Consider the following 24495-nt stretch of genomic DNA (forward strand, 5'->3'; position numbering starts at 1 on the left):
GGGGCCACAACCTCCCTATCTGCCCTGCTCTGTTCATGACAGGGGAAGGTGCCCCAACCCCCTGATCAGCCCTGCTCTGTGCGTGACAAGGGGTGGCGCCGCAACCTCCCCATCGACCCTGCCTTGAGTGTGACAGGGGGCGGTGCCCCAACCCCCCAATCGGCCCTACCCTGAGCGTGACTGAGGGTGGCATCGCAACCTCCCGATCCGCCCTGCTCTGTGCATGACGGGGCGGTGCCCCAACTCCCCAATCGGCCCTGCTCTGAGCCTGACCAGGGACTGCACTTAGGGATTGGGCTTGCCCTCTGCCACCCGGGAGCAGGCCTAAGCCAGCAGTTCGTTATCTCCCGAGGGGTCCCAGACTGCGAGAGGGCACAGGCCGGGCTGAGGGACCCCCCCCCCCCCCCCAGGGCACAAATTTTAGTGCCCCGGGCCTCTAGTACAATATAAAGCTGGTACAGGAGGTGCAGTTCTCAACTATGAAGGGACTGGAGACTCAATATGTTAGCCCCATATCAGGAGGAGGCTGGAGACCAACAGGCAGTCACATGGGCAGAACGTGATTGAGCCTCAATAAAAATTCTGGACACCAAAGGTTTGGGTGAGCTTCCCTGGTTGACGACACTTGGTGGGTATTGCCATACATGGTGGCTGGGAGAAGGTAATCCCTTGGGAGAGAACAGCCAGAAGCTCTGCATTTGGGCCCCTTCCAGACTCTGCCCTATGTGTCTCTTCCTTAGGCTAATTTTAACGTGTCCTTTCCCTGTAATAAGTCATTCAGTGAGTGACACACACACACACACACACACACACACACACACACTCAAGTTTCAACTCTTTATTTGAGGAGCCCGCAGGCCTTCCTCTGAACTTTCTGACTGCCAACACAAAGAGGGAAATGCAACCAGCACAGATTTCGCAATGTTCACACTCGAAGTCTAACTTGTTGCTAAAGAAACACATAATAACTGGTGATGATACCTGAGAGAATGGACTGCCATAATTAAATAACATATGTATGGGTCCTCATAAATAAACAATGCAATAAAAGAGAGACACGAAAATAAAAGCAACGACAGAGCAGACATCTCCTTTTAAAAGTATAATGCCATGAAATGTTCTTCTTGGTCCCTGGAAGTCTGTCATCTTTGACTTCATCTTTTTTTTTGTTGTTGTTAATCCTCATCTGAGGATATTTTTCCATTGATTTTTAGGGAGAGTGGAAGAAAGAGGGAAAGACAGAGGGAAACATCAATGTGAGAGAAACACATCGATTGGTTGCCTCCTACATGAGCCCCCACCAGAGCCCGGGCTGGGGAGGAGCCTATAACCAAGGTACATGCCCATGACTGGAATCAAATCCAGGACCCTTTGGTCTGGATGCCGACACTCTATCCACTGAGCCAAACCAGCTAGGGCATCTTTGACATCATCTTTTAAAATGCTGACTCACTTTCCTCTCTTCCAACTCCTTCCAGTGAGTGATAAACTAATTATGATGTAGAAAATATAAAAAATACTTATTAGGAAGATACAGAAAAATGAATGAATTTATCTACTTGAGAGTAATAATAAGGGTCCATTTCCCTTGGTAGTACTTGTATCATCTATATAACTTTTTTTTAAAAAAGAGAATGTTTTATTATTTTGCTCTCTGATAAGATTGTATAAATTATTAATCCAAATACATGACAGAGATGTAAGAACTTTTTTTTTATCCTCACCTGAGGATATGCTTCCATTGATTTCAGAGAAAGAGAAAGGGAGAGGGAGAGAGTGAAACATCAATCAGTCGCCTCCTGCACATGCCCAGACCAGGAACTGACCTTTCAATCTAGGTATGTGCCCTGACCGGAATCAAACTCACAACCTTTTTGTTGTATGGGACGATGCTCCTACCAACGTTAACTTTTTTAAAAATAAAAAACTTGTAAGTTGACATTAGCAAATTTCACTTAAGTTTTAGAAGAACTCAATTGGCCCACGTATTTTAATGCTAACTTATGGGGAAGGGGAAATCTAGTGGGAACCCTTTCCTAAAAGGGGTCTGATAGTTTTGGATTGTACATATATGAGTAATATTTTGATTTGTTTTATTTCTATAAAGCCTTTGAATGGGCTCAGTGTTCAGAAGAATATCCTCTCGAGTACAGAGAGAAAGACAGACTTTTCATTTCTAGTTTGCTTTCTATCAATGAGACAAAATGTAACCCAGCCTTAGCAATTCAAGTTGCCCACAAATGCTGGCTGTGCCCCAGAAGTTAAACGCAAATGCTCTAAATTATACTAAATTAAAAATGATTGTTTTGCCTTAACAGAGTAGGCAATAATAAGGGGAAAGAACATTTATCTTAAAATTTATGTCTATATCCCCAGTTATCAAAAGACAAGAGATTTGTTTTCTTTTTCTTTTAGACTGTAGAATGGGAAAAATCTGTTTCTTTAAAGGAAGTCAGTTGGTGTACACTTCATTCATTAAGAAGGTGAGGGAGAAAGACAATCCAGGAATCATAGAGTGACTGGATTTTCACCAATAGGTGTGACTAGCAGGAGTCCACCCCAAAGTGTGAACCTGTGAAATCCAGCTCACCCGGTTTCTCCTGTCTGTTTCAGGTCTGTCCTGGGAGAGGCGAGGTGGACAGTGACCTGTAACAATCAGAGATGGGGGCAGGGCCTGGACTTCATGGAGAAGACTGTGAAATCAGAATGAATGGGTGGGCTAAGTGTGCCCAGAGCAGGTTTTGTCCTTTCAATATACAATGATGTTATTTGTATATTAGAAACAACATCGGGCAATTTTGCCTTTTTTGGTAAAGTTTTCCTGGGCTATATTTCTTAAGCTGGGCATCAGAGTAATATGAAAATCAAAGCAGAAGGAAACACTGGAACATGAATCCACATGTCCACTTTGAAAATCCAATATTTCTATAACTAAACATGATGCATGGAGACCACTTAACTTCACAGATCCTGAGGTCTACCCCTTCCACCATCACTGTGACATGGTACATAACCCCTCTGTTTAGAAACTACCATCTCCTCACACCCTTAAGCATCATGGGCCAGTAGGATGGTACCAGATGAGAATCCCAATGGAGAACCACATGCACTTACTTTGGTAACACGAGAATCTGCACGATAAAGATGCAGAAGAAAATGAGGCAAGCACAGGTCACGTAATATTTGAACGCTGGCAGTGCCGTGGCTCGGTACTAAGGGGGAGAAGGAAGAAACTGTGAGTGGCAGTTCAGTAAGAGAAGGGCTGAAGCAGTCATCTAGCAGCCTAACTCTACCCAGTTCATGCATCACACTCCTACATTATAGACTGTGGCACAAACGAGCTAAGGACGATGGCTGTTCATCCCCAGCAATGAGTACTTCCTCCCTCCAAATGAGCTGTAACTTCCAAAGACCGTGACTTATATAAGCCGGCCTGTTCAGGAACCCATTTAAAGGTAACTGAATCAATCACTCCATCAAGGAGAGAGAGCACCTGACAAGTGAGTGACTGATGGACCAGTGAACTGAGTGAACTGTGCGGGAGCCCTGGTTCCCTTGTTGCCCACAGTTATTTGGGGAAAGCAAATAAATTTTCACATATTTCACTTTTGAATGCTACTGAGGAAATGTAATTTCCTCCTTCAATTTACTAGTTTTAGTCTTTTATTTTGTTATTTATTTTAGTGCTACTTAGAGGTAATGTGTAAATTTACAAGCCAGAGAAGCCCAGCGGGCTTTGTCTAGGTCCACATTCATTCTGTTTACTTGTCTGAGCCTGGCTGATGGAGATTCTTTCCACTTGTCCACGTGGCTTTCGATCCCACCCAGGACTGTACACTGACCAGTGTAGCTGCCCACCTGGGACTGCCCCTGCCTGAGTTATGCAGGAAAAACGACAGCCAAAGTTGCAGCTGAGACTATACTGCTTCTCAAAAGAGTTTTATAATAAAATGAAAGGAAATAAAGTTTCTGTGGCAATGCTATTGAGACCCCCGGACAATACTGGCAGGCTGCATTAGCTGTATCTGCACAGACTGCTCCCCAAGTTATGGGAAGTTATAGTATGAATTGCTGGGGTTTTAGCCACTGGGGTTTTAGTGAGGGATGCTGGATCTCTGGGTGGTGAATTGAAGTTTCTCTTCCTTGCTTCCTTGCTACCTTGTATCCTTCCTGCAGGGCTGAAGAGCAGGCTGGGGATAGATGGACAAAAAGCAAGCTTAAATCTCAATGCTCTCTCAACCTTGCCTGAAAGTTGGCCTCTGCAAATATGTCTTCATGGGCAATGTCAGCAAAAGTGGCATTTTAAAACGACAATCACCTTCTATTTGCTAGAATGTTTTTCTGATGAATTTTGTGACTTACTAGCCGGGATAATTTACATGTTGATAAAGGAGCTACATTAGCAAAAGCGCAGAAATGTAATTACATTCTACGCATTCAATTACATCCTTATCTTTTCCCTTCTGCTGGGCTTTGTGCAGAGCTATGAGTTATAGAATTAATAAAGGAGATGGACTTCTACCAGGAAGGGACTACTTTACCATTTACACATTAAGTAACCATCAGTATGTGTTAAAGTTATTCAAGGAAAAAATGGTCAAAATAATAGTAATGAATTATATAAAACATCAATTTGGTAAACTATCTGTAGTCAGTATGTTGACTTAGAAGCAGACAATTGACCTTCTTGACCACTAGTAAAAAAAGAAAATGTTGGTGTAACTGCATAATCCAGGGGTCCTCAAACTTTTTAAATAGGGGGCCAGTTCACTGTCCCTCAGACCGTTGGAGGGCCGGACTATAGTTAAAAAAAAAACTATGAACAAATTCCTATGCACACTGCACATATCTTATTTTGAAGTAAAAAAACAAATGTTTTCGGCGGGCCGCATGTGGCCCGTGGGCCGTAGTTTGAGGACCCCTGGATAATCCAACCCTGATGAATTTTGGGAGAAATTTTGGTATTTCATTTTTTCTGTTCAATAACCATAAAACAATGAACTGAATTCCCTTAATAGCATTTTAAATACAGTAGCTTTTGTTCAAACTAAGACTGTAATTACATGGTTGGATAATAAAAATCGCCTCTAACTTGTTCCTTTTTGGTATCAACACAAAACAAAAGGCAAATCAAATAAAGCTGACCTAGAGCAGTTGTCCTTTCTATAATAATTATTTAATTCATTTTAGAAAATCCATGTTAAACTTGACATGTAAAAATTAAATGTCTGCTTATTATGTGTGCCTGAAATAGCTCTTACTTTATGAGTCATAATGTGAAAGTATTTAGATGCAACAAAACCTAAAAGTTTGAGGTTCCTAATTCTCCCAAACACGTTGACTGTAAATCTCATATTTTTGTCAAAAAGTTGAAATAATTTGTGCAAAGTCACTGTAAATTTATCAGGAAGAATTTGTTTAGGTCACGCTCCTTTCTTTAAGCTCCCAATCTCAGACGTGTTCCAGACATCATATACCACCAGGAGTATTGAGAATGATGACTAGCCAGAGATGAAGTTTGGTTCCAAGAACTATGACAAAACAATATATGCATGGAAGAATTGTAGAAAAGGTAGAAAGAGTTGGATATAGCTAGAGGCAGTTTAAATGTCACAAGTAAGAAAAAACACGAGTATAATTTCATGAAGAAATTTGAAAAACTAAAATGTCATAAAAAATGATTGATTTTAAAGAAAAATATAGCTTACCTCTTTTTCCAGTATTTTATTGTAGAAAAGCAATGAGATTCTCTGAATGTCTTCGGACTTGAGCCATTGCCTAGAAATAAAAAGGGCAGACATCATAAAACCAAACCTCCAACCAAACATCTGGAACTACTTTTAAAAAAGTGACTTGCATTCTTCTTTATTGTAAATCATCCAAAATTGAATATTTTAAAAAAGGTACAATGCCAAATAACTGGATATGGAATCCGCAAATATAATATTCCTATTCACACTGCCCTCCTTGGAAAATTTGATATTAACAACCATCTGTTGTACCAGCTTGAAACTCAAGTTATCCTAATTAAATAACTAGGGATTCAAGTACATTATTAAATGTGTTCCCTGATGTTTTACTGAAATCACATGGTAGTGTCATGTCCTGAAGCATTTGGTCCACAGAGAAGCACTGTATTTCTGCGTTTATACCAAGCAACACATCACAGAACTTCAAACCCATTTGGAGTCCCTTCAAGTTCTGGGCAAGGAGATTTTGCTTCTTTTACCCTTACTGAAAATACTTTCATTGTTATGCTATGTTTTGTTTTCTTTATAATATTTTTTTCAATTAAATACATATAATTACAGTTGACATACAATATTATATTAGTTTCAGGTGTGCGACTAGTGATTAGACATTTACATAACTTACGAAGTGGTCCCTATGATAAATCTAGTACCCATCTGACACCACACATAGTTATTAACATATTATTGACTATATTCCCTATGATGTACTTCACATCCCCTTGACTATTGTAACTACCAATTTGTACTTCTTAATCCCTACACCTTTTTCACCCATCCCTCAAACCCTCTTCCATTTGGCAACCATCAAAGTGTTCTCTGTGTCTATGAGTCTGTTTCTGTTCTGTTTGTTCATTTATTTCATTTTTTAGATTTCACATATAAGTAAAATCATCATTATGGTTTTTTTATTTCTATAAAATAAAAATAGTATTTGAACATGTTTTACAAAAATATCAGTTGAAAATACTAATATAAGAATCAAGCAGTTCAGATCACTAATATTATGTTAACATAAACACATGTGAATAAATACATACATGTCACTCAGATGTTAAAAGAATAAAAATTATATGGAAGTATCCATGCTTACTTATTGATTGACTCACAAAAATCTATCTTAAGAAAGTAGTTGAAGTAGAGAAAGAGCTTAATGAAAGAACTTTTCACTGGAATGCTCTATATAATCACAAGCTAAGCGGAGACACCAGACATATGACCAAGCAAGCCGGGTGCGCAGAGCCTGATATAATCATGCATTTAGCCATAAAATTAACATATATTTTCTGAAAAAAAGTTAAGTAAGAAAAAAATTGAAATGTGTGCACCAAGAAAAATATCTAAAAATAAACACCAATAATGACCAACTGGCTTGAGTCATTAACTGATGAATTTATATTTCTCCTTTCCTAACTTCTCTTAAATATGTTAATAATTACAAATATAATAACCTGAATGATAATGAATATGCATAGATATGTATATTTCTACAAGTATATATAACCTTATGTCTACATCTATATCTATATATAGGATGAGAGAACATATACATATATGAAAACATTAGAGATAAAATCCTATATAGTAAAGAGCTAATATGCAAATGGTTGCCACGCCCTCATGCCGTCATGCCTTAATGGCTCAGATACTCAACACTGGGGAGAGAGGAAGGGGGACCAGCCAGGCACAAATGAGCTTGAGAGAGAGGAATGGGGACCAGCCAGGCTGTGACCTGGGAGAGGGACAAGCTGCCCACCCGGCCCGGGCGCCAGCGGCTGTGCCTGTGCCTGCGGCCTGGGAGAGGAACAAGTCGCCCGCCCCATGGTCCTGAGTGCCAGTGGCTGCACCTGTGCCTGCGGCCCAGGAGAGGGACAAGCTGCCAGCCCTATGGTCCCGAGAACCAGAGGCTGAGTCTGTGGATGTGGCCCGGGAAAGGGACAAGCTGCCCGCCCCGTGGTCCCGGGTGCCAGTGGCTGCACCTGTGCCTGTGGCCTGGGAGAGGGACAAGCTGCCTGCCCTGTGGTCCTGAGCACCAGCAGCTGCATCTGCACCTGTGGCCCAGGAGAGAAACAAGCCGCCCGCCCTGTGGTCCCGGGTGCCAATGGCTGCGCCTGCGGCCCAGGAGAGGGACAAGCCGCTCGCCCCGCGGTCCTGGGTGCCAGCACCTGTGGATGCAGCCCAAGAGAGGGACAAGCTGCCTGCCCTGCAGTCCTGGGCACCTGCGGCTGTGGCCCAGGAGAAGTGGCCCAGGCGAAGCCGCCTGCCCATGGTCTCCTGCAGCTGCGACTGGCCCAGGTCCTGGATGCCTGCGGCCAGCCAGAGGGAGGGAAGCCCAGGTCCCGGGTGCCTGTGACTGGCTGGAGGAGGGAATCCTGGGTCCAGGGTGTGGGGTGAGGCAGAGGCAGTTAGGGGTGATCAGGCCAGCAGGGGAGCAGTTAGGGGCGATTGGGCCGGTATGGGAGCAGTTAGGGGCAATCAGGCAGGCAGGCAGAGGGGTTAGGGGTGATCAGGCAGGCAGGTGAGTAGTTAGGAGCCAGCAGTCCTGGATTGTGAGAGGCAGTCGGACATCCCCCGAGGGGACCCGGATTGAAGAGGGTGTAGGCTGGGCTGAGGGACGCACCCCCCACCCCATGCACGAATTTCGTGCACTGGGCCTCTAGTATTTTACATAAAATTCCAAAAAAAATTACATCTGTTCAAACAAAAATCAATTCACACGAATTTATTAATATAGAACTTTCCAATCCATTGTGCATCTGCCTATGGATTTGGACTCCTTGAGAGGCATTCGGGAAATAAAGGGTGAAGGCCTTTGAGGATCCAGGAGAAAAGGCCAGGTGAACTGTTACACTTTATCCAGTAATCAGTCACTTACTGATTTCAGGTTAGGGCCCCTAGTGTACATGAGGTCTCAGATTTGCGTTAACGACAAGTTACCCCTGGAGACCAGCACGTCTGAGGAGGGACATCTCCAGGTCTATGTGGATATGCTGTGCCTGGAACCCCTGGAGAGTTAGGAAGACTCTCATGGTGCCGACCATGATGAGTGTGAATGTCCCACAAGACTCAACGACAAGACTTGCACTTTCAGTCGGGGCACAGAAGTCAGTAATGTGTCCCAGAACAATCACCATTAAAACTGGGAACTATATATAACAATACTTAAAAAATATGTATTTTTATTGGTTTTAGAGATGAAGAGAGAAAGGGAGAGAGAAATAGAAAAATCAATGATGAGGGAGAATCATTGATCGGCTGCCTTCCGTGTGCCCCCCACTGGGGATCAAGCCCACAACCCGGCACGTGCCCTGATGGGGAATCGAACTGTGACCTCCTGGTCCATAGGTTGATGCTCAACCACAGAGCCATGCTGACCAGGCAATAATACTTTTTGATTCAAGGGTATAATCTTTAGATTCAGGGAAACAGATATTTTTGGCAATTCTTATTATTACATTAGCTGCAGAAATATGTAATTGTCCTCTTTTATGAGACTAATTGGAGGAATCAAAGGTTGGTTAATATAGAAAAGGGACAGAAAATAAAATTTAGATATATTTTTACTATACTCATTTCCAGAACTGTGTACTTATGAAACTATGAATCATGTATACAGGTAGCTTATTAAAAGTTTTTTCTTTATTGAGAAACATCTAATTTAAAAATGCTCCTGAATTATATAAGCTTGGAAATAAAATGAGTGAAATTTATAAAGGGGAAATAAAACCAGCTCATCATTAAGTTGCAAAGCCCCCTAATTCCAGTCCAGATTTCAGTTACCTATCTGTCTGTGTCCTGTAGGTAGCAGGAAGTGCTCAAGACCAGGTTTCTCTTTCCTTGTGTCCCTAGCACCTAACACTGAGTTTTGTAAGCTACGAACACTGGACTGATACTTGAGGAAATGACTTAATTCAAGCCACATGTTGCATTTAGGGCACATAAAGGATCTTTAGGCAGGTGTTAATTCAATGTGCCAGTATATCTGAATTACAACTGTAGCCTGACCAAGATACTTTATTGGGTATATATTCAATTACACACACACACACACACACACACACACACACACATGCACAGTCATGTAATTTTCTCATAAACTCTATAAATATTTTAAAACAAATACTTAAAATGAACAATGTAGAAGAAGCACACAGTTTGCAAAGACGTGCAACTTAATTTTGGAGGCAGAGTTCTAGGTGAAAATCATTTACATTTTTCAAGAGTCAACTTTCATGATAAAAATTAGATAGTCCAGTTTCCATAAGGATGGAAACTTTTCCATGGAGCTTTTCATTTGGACCTCCTGATGTTTACACTACAACTTAATTCAACAAACATTTATTGAATGCACATGCACCTGGTGTGGTTTCAGAGGCTGATGGATGTGACTGTTCTGTCCAGGCCATGAATGCCACTACTTTCTTTAATTTTTTAAGGCATTTCTTGGACCATTTAAAACTACAACAGCAATTCATAGACTGAATAGACATTCATAGAATTTATAGACTTCATAGACTGAACAATATTGTGCCCCCACCTCAGAAAAACCTGGTCTTCTTCCCAGTGCCCTCATGAATTCAGATTCTAATACATAACACTCTTCCACAATTTGGAACATGGGTAGCTCCATGTTCTCTGGTTTTGCATGGGAATAAATGCATTCTGAATGGATAGTGCTACTTACTATAACTTAAAGTTTTTCCCACAAGGAATTCCTATTGATCTTTCATATGACCTCCTGAACATATTTTGCTATGATTTTTCTCTCCATGTTTACATCTCATGCTTTTTATTAGTAATTTACTTGGAGAGTGTTTATTAGGCAGGAAATAACAATCTTTTCAAATAATAGGGTTTGAAATATCATCTCTGAAATTATCAGGATGAATGATAATTAAAGATTAAGAAGAACTCACTTTTGTGCATTAATCCCATCAATTGCTTGAATCATCCTTTCATTCAATTCTTCTTCAAATCGTTTCTTTTGTGACTTGGTTCTACATGAAAAAGGAAATGCAATGGGTAAGAATCTTATTACTAAACTAAACATTAACCCAATTTTTCTATGATGCCAAAACCTCTGTTTAATTCTGTTAAACAAGTAAAAAGAATGAATCCATGAACAGCCTTTTCTTTATTAACAGCAGCCACTCTATGAATCGACAGAACCGACTTGAGTTTTTGGTGCAGTAAAATGTGGCCTTACTTCACTTAGAGTGAAATTTTTCTTGGTAATCAAAAGCAACACTGAAGGATAGGTGGTTGGTGTTTGAGATGAAAGAACTTTTTGTCCTACAAGACACATTAGCCCTTGACTGGTTGCCTTTATAAACTTTAGTTTATGACAGAACACACTGGCTTGGAAATTCCCCTGCAAAAATTCAGTTTAGTTGACAAAATAGTTATTCCTTGTTCATGTTTTCGTTGGTCTGTTTTCAAGAATTTGAAGAACTACAGTTTTTTTAGGCATATCAAAGCTTAATTGTATGTATTTAAATGTCCCTCAGTGTTTGAAAGCGCAATTCACAGAAAACCCCACTTATATTTGCAGACCACTCACTTGGTGGTGGAAGCAAATAACATTCAGCTGTAATATGCTTTGTAAATAAATTAAGCCAAAATCATAGTGAGTTTCACAAGGTTAATTTGACAATTAGCATGAGAAAACCAAAACAATAAATGTTTTAAAAAGTTAAGCACCTGCAAAGAACGAAAACACAGGCTGGCCCTCGCCAACTGGCCTGCACCAGCCTGTGCCTAAGTCTAGGTGTGACAGGTCCCTGAGTGGGATGTGCAGTGAGCACATGGCTTCTCTGTGTTCTGGTTGGTTAAATTACCGATTGAATAGACTTTCTATTCTGTAATAAAAATAACACTTTTATGAGTTCAGAACTGCCTCTAGATATAGACAAGAAAAGCCAATCAATATACAATGTCAGAGTTATCTGTAATTAATCTCACGGAATAATCATTAATGAGATGATGGGCATTGCAATTCCATCAGCATCTGTGGATTTGTGTCTTCAAGTCCTGTCTTCTTTAAACAGGCCAAGGACAGTCTTGGTTCAAAACCAGAATAATATTAAGTGACCCAGATGCAGATACAGAGTCAAGAGGTATTGACATGTCATATTCCAAACTGCTTGAAGAAGACAAATTATTTATCTTTTCTTTTTTTTTTTTTAAAGCCAGGAACTTTAGCAATCATCTAGTCTGGCTAATTCTCATTTACAGGGAGGAGCTATCTTCACTTTAGACTTTTCGTTTTGTTTTTAATCAGCCCTTCACTGGACTTGAGCTTCTTGACTTCAATTTGGTGGCTTTTTCTCAAAATCTCTCTAAGTCTAAGAAGAAACAGTTGTAGGTCCTTGAATTCACAGAAAAACAAAATCCTTCAATGTTATGCCGGTGGCTAACAATGGCATTGCCTTCGTGAATCTGTTTTGGGATTAGCTTGGGCAATGCCTGTATAGCGGTCAATGCAGTAAGCATGGCACATGCAGTGGTCAATAAATGCATATGATTTTTCACCTTTGTATTCACTAATTATCTGGACAAAAATTACTAACCTACAGACAGTGTTCTTGCTTCTGTAATTTGGTGACTTCTGCTAGGGAAATAATAATACTGCTAGGTCTCATAATCTACCCACCAGGAGTTCTTAACTTGCCAACCAGGGCTTTGTTCCTTTGACTTTCAGCATTTCTGATCTTCCAGTCCTTGCTTCTGCCTCTGGGCCTCACCGATGGCCTCCCCATTGCTCACTGTCCCCAACCCCTCTTTCTTTCCAATTTCTCTCCATTATTTCTCCTGAGCTCCTTCTCTAACCTGTCCCACCCTCACACTAGGGCTTTTATATCTAAGGAGACATGGAGGAGGTTGTGTGTTAGCTCAGATGATGCCTCAATAGCATGTGACATTGCCTCATGGCCAGGCTGTAGGCTCAGAGAGGTTTTATGATGTAGGCCATGTGACAGAGCCAGGGTATTCGAGGGAAGCCCAGGTGAGGCTGGTTTGAAAGTCTATCTCCATGAGGCCCTTAGAGTCACTAGAGATCACCCACCACAGAGGAAAGGGGAACAGATATGGAGGGGACCCTTGAGAAGGCAGACAGGACAGGAGCGCAGTGAGGAGTGCAGGCTTTGGCACCACAGAGTCAGGACACACATCCTGGCCTCACCTCTGCCAGCTGCCTGACTCTGGGCATTCGCTTAACCCCCTGCACCTCAGTGTCTTCCCTTCTTAAAGGATAATGGCCATAGGGTCTGTCTTGGACGAATACTAAGGACGAAATCAGATTTTCCACATGCTTAGTCCAGATACAAATGATAGCTTTTGATCACTGTCTTCCAGACAGCACTCATCCCAGAAGACACTGCCCACATAACCCTGGTGCTCCACTAGGCATTTCCTGCTGTCATTTCCGAAAACAGGTTCTTGCAGCACAGTTTCAGGGAGGGGCAGATAGACAACAGAAGAGACATCGAGAATAAAGTGAAAGGATGGTCACAAAATTTCTGTGCACAGTTGCTTGCAGACCTGCTAGCGCCTGCTTGGCCGGAAGAGTCACACACTCTCAAGGTATGCTATGGGGTCCATGATATTCCTTAAATTGGCTGGGGTTCTCTTTAATGTGGCACTTGTCACTTCAAACATAACTCCTCCAAGGCCCAAGAACCCAATTATCCCTGTAACAGAGGGCTATGGGTGTTCTATCTCAATGTTAAAATTTCAAATTTTACACAAAATATAAAGTAGAGCTCATTACAACAAAGTCACCTAGAGGGATTCTGGGGTGATGTTCACTCCTTGCCATGCTTTGCAGGGAATGATCTACCTAATTGTGTTTACTTTTTACTTGGATACAATGTGTTTTCTGTAAGAATAAACCCACTTCTTTGTGGGGAAAAAAAGACTGGCTTGAGTTTTGGGCCTTCCATGAATTATCCTACTTACTTCAATAAGAAATACTTCATCCCCAAATCAATACTACAGTATAATTCCAACTCCCAAAGCTAGAGCAACGTGGAAATAAAAGATATTAGTGCCTGTAGTTCTACCATGGGTGGTGACTGGGGCCTGGAGACACGTGTGGGAAGTTTTTTTTCCTTTTTAGAGAGGTTGGGCAGCCCTACTTTTTACCATAGAAAAGCTAGACTTCTTTTGCTTTTATCTCTAAGATTCAAAACAGAAAAATGTAATTTTAAGGACCATACTCATTTTAAGAAAATTCCATTTTTTGCTACATATTAATATCAGGAAGAATCATTTTAAGAAAATAATTTCAAGTTCTACAGTGATTACCAGGTGGTGTTTTCTTTTTCCCCTCTCTTAATTCTAATAACATGATACTAATAATCCTATTTTTAGAAGCTTGAGAGCAATTTAATAGGGCTCTTCACAAGTAGCTGCTATTTTAGAAGAAGTAGCCTTCAAAATTATTATAATTGATGACAATTACTTTCAGAAATAAATAAAAAGTGAGCTTTTACAAATTAGAAAATGGAACATATACCATACCTTAAGGTGCGATTTTGAAAATTGTGCTGGCCCATTGGTACATCCTATAAAAAAAGGATATTAGTTGCCAAAAATATACTTTTAAAATAGCATTGCGATGATAACTATGTAAAACATATTTCTTCTTTTATCATGAGAAATTTCAGTTAGGTAACATATAATTACCCATGTGGAACAAAGACTTAACTATAAATGTAAAGCAAGATTAAAAACTCAGTTTATATTTAAAATGTTGGTGTCGTCTATAAACTGTGGATGTCAAAAGTATCAGACTGGTTGTCGGGATTTTTAACATTTACATCTTAATATTCAAAGATATGATTTCAAACAATGGCCTACAGAAAAATCATTATTAGAGTTATGTAAACAGTTTACAATCATTTGAAATTGTAGTTTGGCATCAGAAAAATATTTAAAAGTGCTTTACAACATAAACATAACCACAAAGTCTATAGTCAATCCTTATCATTAAACTGTGAAGAAATGGTGCCTTTGGTTAAGAATGTGTATTGGGGGGACCACTTTGTAAAGTATATGACTGTCTAACCACTATGCTGTATACCTGAAACTAATACAGGATCTTACTGAATGTAAACTGTAATTGAAAAATAAAGATTTGACATATGAGTGCTGGGAGTTCCTGAAAACAGAATAAGAGGAAGACACCAGTCAGGGTTTATCAATGGGACACCCACTGTTAATGTTCAATAGTAGACCTAAAAAACCACAAGATTCATCGTCATACAGTTATAGTGGAAATTAAAATCGAAACAAAATGGTTCTAAAGAAACTTCTCTTTGCTGCTTTATCTCCAAGGTTAGTGTAAGAAATGTGTTAAGGGAATACATTTACCTAGGAAAAGGTAAAGCATTAAAAAACCCCACAAAACTAAACTCCAAGTTTTCTTATGTAAAGTAAAATAATACATTATTCACCAGCTCTATCAATGTTGAACCAAGAATCAATGGAGCTCTGCATAGGGGATTGGATAAAAGAATTAACTTCTGGCAGTGACAACTATTCAATCCTGGGATGTATTAATAAGAATGATTATTAATCATTTCTGAAAGTGAGTAGGAACACAGCTAAGTAACCATCATATGGGCTTCATGTGTTAAACAAAGACTTGGAATTTTCTTAAGATATCCTATCTTGCTGCTAAAGCAGCCCCTAGGCTCTGTATCTGTGACTAGTGAAACCAGCCAGTTAAGAAAATTGAGTTTGTTCAAGAGGTCCCTCTGATTTCATAAACAACTTCTGGAAGCTTAAAGCACTAGACTAGACCTTGCAACATTCCCTTGAAGGAGGCATCTTCATTAACATAACAGATTAAAGTCAGGTGAAATATTTCCTGTGGTCCCATGAGATAATGAAGGAGACAGGCACTGTTGAGTCCTGGGACAATAAGACTGATGAGAAATAAACAACCATAACAATATCAATAACACCTGGACAATAACGTTTTCACAGGTATACATAAGAAATAGCACAGAAAAATCATGTTCTAATATTTATACATGGTTCTAATTTCTTGAAAACCAACCAACCAACCAACTTCTGATGAACAACAAACACAATGAGAAATATGGTTATTAGCCATTAGCATTAATAATAAATGTAGCATTGAGATAAAATTATCCAAATTATTATTTTTCATTAGAGTGATAAAAGCATCGACTCTCACTGACAACTTGATACTAGCATCTTAGGATGCTTTTCCTCTAACAGCTCTGAATGCTAAAAGGTCCCAGATGCTCCAGGCCCTCCTCTTTTGATCTGTTCTTGATAATTCCATCCAGCTCCATGGCTTTAAATACCATCTAAAACCTGACCCCTCTCACATTCACATCTCCAGCGTGGGCCTCTACCCTGAGTTCTAGACTTGCACATCCAGCTGCCAACTTCCTAGCTGCACTTAGATTCTAAAAGGCACATTGATTTGAAGATGTCCATTAGCAAAGTTTTGGTTTTTCCATTTTAAATCTTTTGATTTCCCTATAGCATTTGTCATCGCAGTTAATGTCATCATCATTCTTCCAGCTGTGCCGCTAAAAGAAGTGTGAATTCATCTTTGATCCTCGTTTTCACACATATCCACTCCACCAGTCTGATTTGCTCTACATTCAAAGTAGACCCTGAATTTGCTTCTCACTGTATACACTACTAAAATATTAGCATAAGTGAGCATAATTCTCACTTGGTCCCCTGCACTCTTGCTCCGTTATTGCAAAGCACATTATACCATGCCCGTTCCTCACTTAAGATCCTCTAGTGACCTCCCACTATACTTACTAGTAGAGTGAATTAAACACAGTTACCTTAGTGCATCTCAGCCCGATTGTTTGCTCATTGTTGATGACACTACAGCCACACAGGATCCTCTCTGACCACATTCCTTTCCATCTTAGAACCACTGAATTTATTGTTCTGCCACCTCCTTTCCTAATTTCCTCCTCTCCTTCTCTGAGACGTCCCCAGCCATCCTACCGAGAGTAATCACCCATGCACTCTCATGAACATCACTCCACTTTATCTTTATCATGGCCTTCTGCAGCTGATCATGTTCCTTTGTTTTCTACTTATATTTTCTCTCTTCCCAATAGAATACAAATTCCTCTAGGACTTGTCCTGGTGGTCTCCTTTACTGATGGTCTGGTAGGTCATAGTCTTCTGTCAAGCCACATTCATTTTTTAGTTTGAAAAAGAACAAGGGAAGTTGAGAGGAGAAACATAACTAAGTCAAACAAGAATGCTGAGCCCTACCTGTAGTGCCTGTAGTACCTGTAGGGCCAGTTTGCATTGTTCTTCCATTGTCTTTGGAAGATAAATGTTGGTGTGTCATTGTGACATGCTGGGAGGTTTGGGACACAGGAAGACTGGAAATGCCCACTTTCACCTGACAACCTGGTATGTTTCTTCTCAGAAGTAATGGAAAATACATAACATTCCATTTCCTTTCTTTACCCCAACTCCATTGCTATTAGAGTTAATTTTACTCAGAGATCATGTTAAAATCTAAAGATACCATTGGGGTTAGTCTAAGTGCTTAATTATATTTATTTCTCTCTCCTCTATCATTCTTTCTATTTTCTATCTGCATTGCAGCCATCTTATTGAAAATGTCCCTGTTGTAAAGAACCTTGAGACTTTATTCTCTGATGGAAGTTGGAGTGATATAAACAAGGAACTACAATAGAATGTACATTGCTGCCGCCACAGCCTGAATATTTGGGTGATGAAAAGACCATCTTAATAATGCTGCTCAAACTCCAAGGACATTATGCCTCCACTTGTTCTTTTATTAAGATGCTCAGGTTTTCTACTGAATGATGGCAAAAACAAAGCACAAAACACAAACCTGGATTTTCAAAAAAGCTCAACTGTATTCAGTTGCTACGGTCAGTTGTCAATAATGCAGTCGTAGGGTTATAAAGTTCTGATGCAAAATCGCTCTGGGTTAAAAGCCCTGGCAATGTGGGGTTGGCACTCATTCACATCCTAATAGCTATTTTTAAGGGGCCTCTCTGAGAAGTCAGAGATGGTAAACTTGCTTCATTTTAAGTTATTTTGGCAGGCGATGCCTTTTGGTTTGGGGAACAAGCCTTCATTTAGCGCCAAGATGCTTTGGAACGTGGAGGACATACCGTGGTGCTGATCTTGCCGTTCTCTGTGGTCATGCTGTCTCTGTGGTGCAGGTGTGCAAAGGGCTTGGCCGCCCCCCAGGACTCCAGGTACCGGGTCATGCGCACAGAGGCCCTCATCTTGGCTCCATCGAGGGTGTGACGAGTTCTGAAGAGGTGCTGGGGACTCCGTCGTTCTCCCTTGGGGTGAGGAACTAATCATTACACTTGGCATGGGAAAGCTGCACAACCTCTCCTTCCTGCTCCACCCCATCAGGAAGTTTCCCTTGACTAAGCATCTTCCACTAACATCACCCCTTCACCTCTATGGCTTCTGCCCTCACTCCTTCTGTGCTACTGGCAGGCAGTGTTATAAGCTGTTTGAGCTGAGTCATTTTTTTCCCCAGGCAGCAAAAGTTACCTGTAATTTAAACTTAGGAAAAATAGCCATTTCAATAAACATTTTTATAAAGTAAATTTTTAAACAGATATGCTGATCTGTTCTAACTTTTTCTTGATGGTGAGTTTCACTAAAGTGACGGGACTAGAGATTGAAGCTATTTTCTAATGCTAAATGGTCTTACCTACCCATGATTTGGTGTTCTTTGCCTAAACACAATGTTTTCATGTTCTATTTTTTGCCTTTTCCTTATGGTACCCCCCCTCCCCCCATCATCCCACAGTTTTTCCTGCTTGTCACAGTGAACTAAAGTTTGCCACCAAAGGTAAACCTAGGGTCTGAAGGAGACCACCATGAGTAGATATCCACACATCCACACACTTGATCCTGTTGACTTTATGATACTGGTTTTGACAGTTTAGGAGTGTTTCTTGCTTATTTTTGCACCATTTAAAGCTGTGTGATTTAGGATAAGTTACATAAACACTCAGAGTCTTGGAATCTGTATCTTTAAATAGCAATAACACTCATTTGGCAGGAGTTGAGAGGCTAAAGGACATGAGGGCTCTAAGGCCCTCATTCTGGAGGATATGTGGCGTGAACAGAGGAGGAGTCGGGTCCCAGCCTTCTGGATGGGTGGGAAGGTCTTCCAGTAACAGAGGGAGTTACTGTATGAAAGTTAAATGTGTCTGTATACCCCTGTCCTTGCACAAATATATATGTGATACTTTATTGTTAATATTTTAGAAATTCCTTCTTTTCCCTTTTCTTATATGTTTATCCTATTTCATCTCATTAGATTTTTTTTTTTTATCATCTGAGGGCCTAAGCAAAATATTTCTCTTTAATTTCCCATCTGTCAGGCTGCTCCCAGAAGCACCACAAATTAACATATACATTGACTAACAATACAACCCTGTCACAGAGAGCAATTATTTCAATTGTTTCTTTAATAAATACATTTAAATGCATTATTTAAAACACGTTCCATAATTAAAATGCCATATGCATTTAAAGCTATTTTAGAGGCAAAGACTTACTTAACTGAAACACGTACTTATACAAGTAATTTGCTCCTCTGCCTTTTAATCACAGAAGTCATAGGCCAATTACAGTATAGACTCTTTACAATACTGACCTTGGGGTTGATTACAAAGTAGGTTTTCACCAGGTGCTGCTTTAAATATGGGTCCCTGATGTCACCGTCCCCTTCCTCCACTTTGTAAGCTCCATTCAGATGCTCCAGGGTGACAGAAGAAATATGGACACGTCTGAAATTCCATTTACAACCACAGTCAAGATAGAGAAGGAGGGAGATTATTTCTGTGACTTCAGAAATGAAGGGAAGGCTGTATGTTCTTGGGAAAAGGGACTGTGATAAGGCTGACAGTCTATTAACCAGGGCTTTAGAAAGATGCTTCTGGAGGTCAGGAGCTACTCCTACTTGGCGGTCTCTGCACTCACAGAACTTTGTCTGGTGGGTGTGGTGAATAACAGCAAAGAAAGCTGGAGCATAAAGGATTTTTGTAGATAAGGATATTTTCTGAAATGCCTGCCAGAGGCATTTTAGAAAGCATGCTGATCTGTATACAAATAGGAGTTTTCTTTCTCAAAGTTTGCTCTCATTTTTCTCTAAATTAAAGTACTTGCATTGGAAACCTCTTGTCTGAAATACACTCTAACCAGAGACGGATGCCACAGTTTTCTCATTTTAATAGTACTGGTTTCAGAGGTCACCAATAATAGAGAAATGCCATGTCTGCACTGCAGTATAAAACATCTTCAACTTATGTCCCTATTCATACATTTGCAAATAAGTAAAAGTCTATAATTAGAATCTGATATCCATAGTCTTTAACCATGGGTCACGGGGGTGGTGGAATTGGGACTTGACAGGTCATGTTTATCTGATTAATGTAAGAGGCTGTAGGACATGAATACCATAGAAATCATCCAACACTGAGAAGTAAGTTATTAACCTTCTGACCTATCATTTCTAACCATGCAGCCAACTTAAAGAGAGGAATCCAACGTCAGGCCTTACCCTGGGACCCCTCCAGCTTCCATGTGATTGGCCAAGGTAACGTCATGCGACCACACATCGTACTGCCACTTCTGCAGGCCAATCACTCCGCAAAGGACATTCCCGGAGTGCACTCCCACGCGCATGTTGATATCAACGCCAGTAGCATCTCTCACTTTCCTAAAAAGAAGGAAACTTACATCACCATCCAGGAACAGCCTCTCCTTCCTTTAACTCTTGGCCAATTTTCAGGGCATGTTATTACTCAGAATTTCTCAGACTGTTGGAAATATTGTCACGAATTCTTCTGTAGCAGAAGATTACTGCCTTGAGCCAGAAAATGGTTTTTCTTTCTGATTATTCTTCTTCACCCTCTTCTACCACCCCCTCCCCCCGCAACTTGCCCTCTGGTAATCATCATACTGTTGTCTGTGTCTATGAGGTTTTAATTTAATCCCTTCAACTTTGTCACCCAATCCCCCCAATGCTTTCCTTCTAACAGCTGTTAAAAATACCTTAGGACACTGTCTTCAACTCATTAACAGAGACAAATGAAAAATTTCCTTTAAGGGAAAATGCTTAGCAATGCTTATTTATTTCTGCCAGCTAAGTACATTAATCAATTAAAATGTTATTGAAGGTATCCCTAGTTACCTGGAGAGAATCACCCCCAGAGGCTATGTGAAAAGAAACAATGATGTTGGTTGCAACACAGCAAAGAGGAAGGGTTACCAGGTGTGGCTGCAGTAAATGAAACTTAAATGGCTCAAAAAGACTAGGCATAGATGTCATGCTTAAATGGTAAAATGACACCATTGGTGTATGCTAAAAATGATAAAAAGAAACAAACCTACAATGTAAAAATAAATGGCCTCCTGAAAAAAAATAGCAAGTTATTCCCTTCCCATCCCTTCTCTTCCTTTCTTTCCCTGCCCTTCCTCTCACTCTATCTTCTTTTATGGTACCCCCCCCACGCCCCTCCCTCCTCCCAAAGGCAACAAACAATGCAGGCCATCCAAACCCTTCATTCCTGCCCACAGGGAGAGCCAGAACATTTACATAATGTAGAAGATCTGCCCCTGACACTCTGCCCTCCATCAGCAAAGAGTGCTATGGCAGCCCAGGCCCTGTATGGTCCTCACCTCTGGGTCTCTGCTCATGATGATTCTTCTCTCTGCTCCCCACTCCCCTGAGGCTCCTTTCTCTGATAGGGTGTGTGTGTCACAGGGCCAGTTTGCATTGTTCTTCCATCTGTGGCTTAGGCATGACCTTCTCCTCATCCAGGAAGGCTTTCTGGTTGATATAGGAACCCTTCCTAGGTCCTCCAACCTCCCAGAGCTCAGCTAACACCCCCGTTTGTGTTCACATCTGCTCTCAGAGTGTCAGCCCCGGGAAGACACAGACCTTGTCCAAATGGTTTGTATACCCATGAGTGGGTTCAGGGCCTGGGGCAATGTAGACACTCAATACAAGATACAAGTTTATTATTTGACCTGGGTCATCTTGGAAGAATTTACTTTGTTTCATCTTTGGGAGATAAATAATTTGTTGTAGAACCCATAATTGTTCTTAAGATTTTACCTCATAGAGAGAGAACAGTTCCAACCACGTGGCATTTCTGGACCAAAACATGGTCAGCAGAGAGCCAGTTGGGCATAAAAAGGGAAGGCGAGGCGCTCTACAATGGCCATTGTGACAGAATTGACTGGTTGATGATTTGACTCTTTAAAATAGTCTCCAAGTCCTATGTATCTTTTGTAGAAAAAATGAGTTGGTCAAAGGTTCAAATGAATTCACTGACCAAGTGTTTTAATGCATGCAGATGCAATCTATGTGATCTATAGAAAAATGTTGAAGCAATTGCCTAAAACTTGCAACAGCAGTAGACACATTTTCTAGTTTAAGAGGAACCTTAATGACTTACAACATCAGGATCCTGAATATCACTTCCTTGATTAAGAACAGTTTGCATTCTCATGACAGGAAAAAAAACACTGCTCTCTAAGCCTTGGGAACATTCCAAAACTGCAGCTGAAGTGCTTCCGCCATGGGGCCTCGGCAAACCGGGGACGAGGAGCTGAGTAAGTGAGTGTGGATCCACACATGGAGGGAAAAACACAGGCAAACGTTCACAGACCCATGTTTCTGGTTCCTGTGACAAACCCTGAGATGATCTGGCAAAATTCCGATGCCAAGTGTGTGCTTTCTCCTCACCATCTTAAAAATTTAAAATTCCTTTATTCATCCTCACCTTAGGCTTTAATAAATAGGAATGAAATGCTTGTCCTGACATGTGAGAGAGAACAAAGAATTCCTGAAATTGGCTGTGATGCCCTTTATTGGGGGGTGTAACAAAACAACTTATTAAGGATCACTTTGTGAGCTGTATAAGGAGCCAAATAGGTGACATATAACTGAAACCACACAGAGCTGAGAATTGTTGACTAGCTGAAGTAGTTTTGGGCTGTGTTTGTATATTAATTGCTGCCTGGTGATAAAACTACTTTCTTTCTTACAATTTGTGTGCAGCCATATTATCTGTCAGAAATCATGAGGGATCCTAAGAGTGCAGTTTCCCTAAGATCAGAGAAGATATTTAAATTTTTAAAAATCACTTTTGAAAAAACCCAAAGTTGTCCTTTTCCATAGATTTCTAACTCAGTTTTGCAAAAAATCTAAGGCTAAAAATAATAATACAAAATACTCAGAGAAGGCATACTTTGGATCAAGTCACTCACATACCAGTAAATGGGTCTCTGCATGTTTACATTTATTTTATTTTTATTTATTTATTTTTTAATCTCTTTATTGATTAAGTTATTACATATGTGTCCTTTTCCCACATTATCGCCCCCCCCCATCCCTGCATGTTTACATTTAAATGTACAATAATGCATTTAATGCCAGTAGACTTATAAATACAGATAGTGGCATCTGAGAACTGCAGCTAAAATTATTAAACTGTTTAAAGAAGATCTTACCAAGCATTACACTTACTTTATGGCTTCACACATATCCAGTCCCATTTTCACACAATTTTTGGCATGGTTGGGGAGTGATATTGGGAGTCCAGACACACAGTAGTAGCAATCTCCTAAAATTTTTATTCTCATACATTCATTCTCCTGGAAGAAAAAAAAATCACAGAATTTCAGTTGCATTAAAGCACTTATATGAGAATTTAAATTTGCAGAATATCATCAAGAGCTAATCCTACTGACAGAGTGAGTAGGATTCATGGGGAGGGAAATGAGAACAAGTTGGGCTTCTTTTCACTACCCATCAAGAATGAGCCACCATCACTCACATGCCCATTTGCCAAAGTAGGAGAAGAAGGGAAAGGGAATGAAAGGGGAAACAGAGAATGTTCTGGAAATATTTCTACTTAATACTAGCAGAGGAATATACAGACAGGTCATTCTCCTTAGTGTAAACATCCCCAAACATTGATGCTAAAATGAAACATTCTATGCAGAATAGAATCTTCCAGGGCAGAAAATGATGACCAGAACGTCACTGGAATTAGAATCGATGTCATTCCCTACTATGCTCACAGTCTTTGTTTATATTAAAGGTTCTTACCTGCAGACATGTAGCTTCTGATATACATTTCCATCATATAATAAAGCACCATTCTTTACTGTCAAGTAATTTAAAACAATTCTGTCCTGGCTGGGTAACTCAGTTGGTTAGAGCATTGTCCCGGTACGCTAAGGTTGCAGGTTAGATCCCGGGTCAGGGCATATACAAGGATCAACCAATGAATGCATAAATAAGTAGAATAATAAATCTCTCTCTCTCCCAACTCTTTTCTTTCTTTCTAAAATCAACCAATAAAAAATAAATAAAACAATTCTGACAGATTCAACCAGTTAACTATAAAGTTAGACTAACTCATCATTTTTCTTGTCTGGGTTGTTTTCATAATATGGAGATCAACTTCATTCATATGCATCAATCTTACACTTACTTCTAATCTTTGCATCTAGCTTATAGACTCTTCACTAAAATAAAGAAGTCCCAAACCAAAACCAAACACATATTTTCTTTTCCTTCCTAACACCAACTCAGACTTATGTATAAATTGAACACATTTGAAATAATAAAACGAATATAAAATTTTTTTTGTTCTGAAGCATATTATAGGTTTATAGAAGATTTTTCATAATTCTTTCCTTGTCT

At 40.2% G+C, this 24495-nt stretch overlaps 1 protein-coding gene across 6 annotated transcripts in view; it reads right to left on the reverse strand.

Annotated features, from left to right (window-relative positions):
* The window catches only part of ADCY2 (adenylate cyclase 2 (brain)), a 281136-nt gene that overhangs the window by 70583 nt on the left and 186058 nt on the right, over positions 1 to 24495 (reverse strand). For all 6 annotated transcript variants that reach the window (XM_005858116.2, XM_014548519.1, XM_014548515.1 and 3 more), the window contains 8 exons: positions 23311 to 23438; positions 20335 to 20493; positions 19429 to 19561; positions 17915 to 18091; positions 14271 to 14314; positions 10667 to 10747; positions 5709 to 5778; positions 3115 to 3212 (listed from right to left, as the gene is read on the reverse strand). In XM_005858116.2, the coding sequence (XP_005858178.2) occupies positions 3115 to 3212; positions 5709 to 5778; positions 10667 to 10747; positions 14271 to 14314; positions 17915 to 18091; positions 19429 to 19561; positions 20335 to 20493; positions 23311 to 23438 (890 nt within the window). The remainder of the gene's footprint in view (positions 1 to 3114; positions 3213 to 5708; positions 5779 to 10666; positions 10748 to 14270; positions 14315 to 17914; positions 18092 to 19428; positions 19562 to 20334; positions 20494 to 23310; positions 23439 to 24495) is intronic.

The sequence above is a fragment of the Myotis brandtii genome, unplaced genomic scaffold (assembly GCF_000412655.1).
Source record: "Myotis brandtii unplaced genomic scaffold, ASM41265v1 scaffold115, whole genome shotgun sequence".
NCBI lineage: Eukaryota > Metazoa > Chordata > Mammalia > Chiroptera > Vespertilionidae > Myotis > Myotis brandtii.